We start from the raw sequence: 5,238 nt of genomic DNA on the forward strand, positions 1-5,238 counted from the left end.
GGCTGTGTCACAGGACTCCCATGTAGTCAACCGCAGTTCGAGTCCTGAACCCGGTGGCTTAAACTCACGCTGGGTACGTGTGTGTGTGTGTGTGTGTGTGTGTGCCCAAGATCCCAAGAGGAGAATGGAGAAGGGATTGTGGTGTGGCCATAAACCCTGGGGAGTGACTTCTCGCTTTCTGTCTCTCTGTCTCTGTCTTTCTGGCGAGCGTATGCGCCCTATAGCAAAAACCTCTCCCCCCCAAAAAAGAATGTCTAAAGACTCTTGAGGATCAGTAGGAAAATGCACACACGTACACACGCGTGTGATCGTGTGAAAGTGAATAGAGCAAGCCCAGGCAGTCAGTAACTGGAAAGCACTCAGGGGCACAATCAAGGTCACAGAACAAGGGGCGGTTTTCTGAGATCAGAAGCGACTCCTGGCAGTGAGCATCCATTTCCCAGAGTGCACATCTGGGATGTTTGCACCAGTGAAGGTGAGCGGGAGCCCCAGCCGGCTCTGAGTCTGCCTGTATCCACCCATGGGATGACCCGCCGGGCCGGCATGCGAGTACTCTTGGCGAGCCTGGGCAGGGGCAGGGGCAGGGGCTATGGCAGCGGGGCCCGGGAAGGGGGACCTGGGTATCCTGGGTCACCGTGTGACGAGGGGGTCGCAGCAGAGTTCTCTGTTCTTCAGGTGTGACTGGGGGCGGGCTGGGGGGAATGCTGTCCAGGCAGTGGCCTCGAGCATGTCCCAGTGTTTAGGGGTGAAATTGCAGCCAGAGTTTAGAAGGATGTCCCTCAGAGGCCTGTGGGTGAGGGTCTCAACATGGGAATACGCCAGGCAGAGCAGGGCCAGGAGTGGCCTAGAGAGAGGACACCTCAGTTCTTATAGCCAGGGCTAGCTGAAGGCTTGAGGGGGGCTCTGGGTGGCCCGGGCCAGGAGAGCAAGAGTTCAGAGAGGTCAAAGAACGGGGATTGTGGAGGAAGAATGTGACTTTGGGGGTGCGGGGTGACCAGCCATGGAGCTGCTCTGGACAGCATGCAGTGGGGTGGCAGTGGCAGTGACCAAGGGGTCCACTGACTGGGCAGGAGGGGGCAGGGTTCAGACTCTGAGTGGTGGCCTTGGTTGGGGGTGGATGGGGCTCCTCTGGCCAGGACCTGGGGAAGCTCTGCAGCAAAGCGTGGGTGTACAGCCCCAGAGCCTCCAGGGTCCTTGACGTGGTGTGGCCTGGGAGGGGTCTGAGCTGCACCGTCCTCTCTCCTGCAGGACTCGTGAAGCTGGGCATTCACTGTGTCACCTGCCAGAAGGTTGCCATCAAAATCGTCAACCGTGAGAAGCTCAGCGAGTCTGTGCTGATGAAGGTGAGCAGGGAGGTCCCACAGGGCAGGCAGAGGGGCTGGGGGCCTCCCGCACGTTCCCAAGCTGAGCCCTGTAGGCTCTTCCTGCTCCTGCTGGGACACAGAGGGGCTGGCACACTGTGGCCTGGGAACAGGCCCATGGCTGGGCAGTCTGGGTGCTGTCCTGGGTGTGCACTGCTGGACCCTGGATCTGTAGTTAGAATGAAGAGGGTACCCCATCTCTAAGGTGCCCCTCCCCGCCAGGGCCAGGCCCCCTCTTCTTGGGGCCTGCCTCAGGTGGCCTCGTGTGTGGAGTCTGGCCACCGTTCAGGCTCGGCAGACTCTACATGGATGGAAGAGTCTCCCAGCCAAGGCCTTTGGTGCCAGGAACCCTCACTCTGGGTTAGAGGCAGCCCCGGCTCTTTGGTTCCCATTCAAACCTTGGGTGGGGGGAATTCCCAGCTGCCTTGAACCCCTTGCCCCCAGGGTCTGAGCGACTTGGATATTCTCCTTCATTGGTGCGTTCATCCCTCCAGGACGGTGACTGACCTCTGAGCAGGGGCTGGGAGGGGTCAGAGCTGGCCTCATCCACTCTGGCCCTGGGAGGGAGGAGCCAGAAGCAGGGGCAGATGGGATGTGATGGAGGGCCCTCTCAGGCTGGGGGAGCAGCAGCCCTGGCAGTAGCAGCTGAGACAGGGAGACTGGTGGTTGTTGACAGGTGAGAGCCAGAAACCTTTTTAAGGACCCTCTGGCTGCTGGGGCAGGCATGGGTGAGTGGGCTGAGTCTGGGAAGCCTGGGACTGGAGGGATGAGTGGGAGGGGCTCTTGGGGAGGTGGCTGTAGCTTGGACAGGGTAGGGTTTTGGTTTCAGGGGCGGGCTGGCAGATTCTGAGCCTGCCTCGGGAAAGAGCTTAGGCCCTGGAGGAGGGACATGGGCAAGGTCAGATAGGGCTTTGCACTGAGTTAGGGATGCCTCAAGTGGGGCCCAGTAGAAAGGGGGGAACTGAGATATAGGAGAAGGGACATCCCTGCAGATGGGAGGGAGGGGCTTGGGACATGGTGGCCAGCCTGCCAAACTGACACCATCAGAAACCGACCGACCCCAGCTCCAAGCCTCATGCTGCCCCCGGGCCCATGTCCCTGTGAGCATCGTGCACTGAAGGGGGATGTCTCTGTGCATGCCACACAGAGCCCCAGGTAGACCGCTGCCCTCGTTTGGAGGCATTACTGGGACATCCTCCATCTAGTGTCTGCTCTGCCTTTCCGGGGCAGCTCCACCCTCCTGATGGGCACCATGACAGCTGGGGGACACATCCTCCTGCCACAGTCTGCATACTCCACACACGTGTGCACATGCGACCCTCGTGCACACATGCATGCATGCACATTGGCATGCCACACTCACCCCCCCAGCCCAGGCCCCTGTCTGGGCTCCCCACAGAGAGGAAGGACACCCAGGACACAGCTGACTGTCCGGGGCCAGCTGGCACAAGGGACAGCACTGGGCTCTGCGGCTGGCAGTCTCAGAGACCAACTCTCCCAAGTCTCCAGACACCACATTGCAAAACCCGAGGCTCAGATGAGAGTGGCAGCTCTGGGGCCACCCCACTTAGCTCCATTCCATGGTCCCCGGCTCCTACAGAGCCGTCCAGCCCTCGTCTCTCAGCCTCCTCTCCAGCCGAGGCTCCCACAGGGCGGGCAGGCTGCGCCTTCCTCTGCCCCCACAGAGGCTGACTGCACACGGGGTGCCCAGTGGCTGCGTGCCTGTCCGTACACGTGCTGAGTCACGCTCTGCTGTCCCTAGGTGGAGCGGGAGATCGCCATCCTGAAGCTCATAGAGCACCCGCACGTTCTAAAGCTGCACGACGTTTATGAAAACAAAAAATATTTGTAGGTATTGCTGGGTCTAGAGAGATGGGGTGGCCAGAGATGGGGCTGCAGCGGGGCGGGGCTGGCTGGGAGCTCAGGGGCTGCAGTCCGGGGTACCTGCGCATGCCCGCAGCCGGGGCTCCTCTGCTCCTGCAGCGAGTGCATGTCTGGGGAGTGCTGGCAGGTGTGCCGGGACCAAGAGAGGGCAGCCCAGGCCATGGCAGTCACTGCTCCTTGACTGTACCCACAGCCTGCCCTCTTGGGGACTCCCAGAGTCAGCTTGAGGTCAGCAAGAGCGAACAGGGCTCCCCGAAAGAGGGGGCTGGGGCTCAAGGAGCAGAGGCAGGGGCGGTTTTCCCAGTTGTCCCTCAGAGGCTCATGGCTCCTCTGCGGGGTCCGTGGCCCCTCCCGACTCCCACCAAGCTGCACCCTCTACCCCAAGGCTCCCTCAGGGGCTTTGGACCCTGGACCAGAGCCCAGGCGGAGGGGTGGGCAGGGACGGGAGGTAGTCCAGGAGGAGGAGGACAGGCTAGCCGGCCCAGGACCCCGGGGAGTTTCTCAGGAGACCCTGGGGGTGGCGTCTGCTTCCAGGCAGTGCCTGACTCTCACCGGGGCAGCATCTGGTGGGCAGCATTTGGCCTGTGCTGAACCTGGCCCTGTACTCAGCTGCTCCTGGGCCTTCTGACCAGGCTCTCTCTCAGTGCCCTGGCAGCCCTTCCCTCGGCTGCACTCCTGGGTCAGCCACCTGCATTGTCACCTGGTCACCCAGTCACCAGGTTGTCACCCCACCCCAGGTTGGACTCCTGCTGCTGAATGTGACTGTCCCCTGTCACTACCAGAGCCAGTCCAGGCCAGCAGGACAGACTTGAGTGGGAATCCTAGCTCCCCCTGGTTGCTAGGTGGCCCCAAATCTGGCCTTGGTGGGCTCACCTGGGAGTGGAGGTGGTCACTCACAGGGCCACTGGGGTCAGGGGAGCGGGCAGCCACTACTGTGTGTGCCCTTGGGCCAGAGTCCCCTTTGTACAGCTCTAAGGCACTTTCAACAGGGACATGAGCATCGTGGGCGGGGTGCAGGGGGCACTGTCAGGGCTTCTGCCTAAGACCCTGGAGGCCTCCACCCAAGCCCTGCCCTGGCTGCCACTGGCCACAAACAGGGGCCCCAGGTTCAGGGCGGCCATCTTGAACTGGCAGGCAATGTCCAAGCCGTAGCTTGCTGCCTTCTGCCTGCCACGGGCAGTGGGCACGAGGACAGGAAGCGGGTCTCGAGAGCTGCCCCGTCCAGGGAGGCTAGGCCACGCCTGCGGAGGGTTCTGCTGAGCTACTCCCCTCCAGCCCCAGCCAGCCACTGGCACTGTCGGAGCCTTCGTCTCTTCACCTCTGACAGGAGGTGGGGACAGCATAGCCCAGACTGTCAACTCCAAGTGACCAGAGAGAGGAAAATGAAGGAACAGCCACAAGGCTGGGGACAGGGTGGTGGGGACTACTGTGAGCAAGACCCGTGCCCAGCCTTGGCAAGGGGACACAGTGGGGACACTGCCTGCTCCTGGCCCGTGATGGCCTGACAGGCAGGGATGGGGAGAGGAGGAGCTGCCCTAGCCCATCCCAGCTGGCAGTGTCAGGACGGGCTGGGGCCTGGCCTGCCGTCAAGCCACATGTGGAGACTGGTGCCAAGCACTGGACCCTGTGGTAGCACTTGTAGGTGGACAGTGAGGGTCATGGTAGAGCCCTGGGGAGCCAGCCCCAGAGTGGAGGGGTTTGGGAGAGGGGCCTGGTGGGACCACAGTGCAGGCAGAGGGCGGCCAGGGACAGGAGGGAGTCTAGGAGGAGGAGGACAGGCTAGCTGGCCCAGGGCCCCCAGGAGTTTCTCAGGAGACACTGGGGGTTGGTGTCTGCTTCCAGGAAGCACCTGACCCTCACAGGGGCAGCATCTGGCGGGCAGCATTCGGCCTGTGCTGAGCCTGGCCCCGTGCTCGGCTGCCCCTGGGCCCCCTGCCCGGGCTCTCCCTCAGTGCCTGATGGCCCTTCCCTCGGCTCCATTCAGGCTGCTCGT

The 5,238-nt window shown here is 62.4% G+C and overlaps 1 protein-coding gene across 1 annotated transcript in view; it reads left to right on the plus strand.

The window, feature by feature from the left end:
• Nucleotides 1-457: 457 nt before the first annotated feature.
• Nucleotides 458-5,238, plus strand: part of BRSK2 (BR serine/threonine kinase 2) — a 29,350-nt gene continuing 24,569 nt past the window's right edge. The window contains 3 exon segments of the mRNA XM_014583071.1: nucleotides 458-475; nucleotides 1,137-1,343; nucleotides 3,124-3,209. Coding sequence (XP_014438557.1) covers nucleotides 458-475; nucleotides 1,137-1,343; nucleotides 3,124-3,209 — 311 coding nt within the window.

The sequence above is a fragment of the Tupaia chinensis genome, unplaced genomic scaffold (assembly GCF_000334495.1).
Source record: "Tupaia chinensis unplaced genomic scaffold, TupChi_1.0 Scaffold144019_1, whole genome shotgun sequence".
Classification (NCBI taxonomy): Eukaryota; Metazoa; Chordata; class Mammalia; order Scandentia; family Tupaiidae; genus Tupaia; species Tupaia belangeri.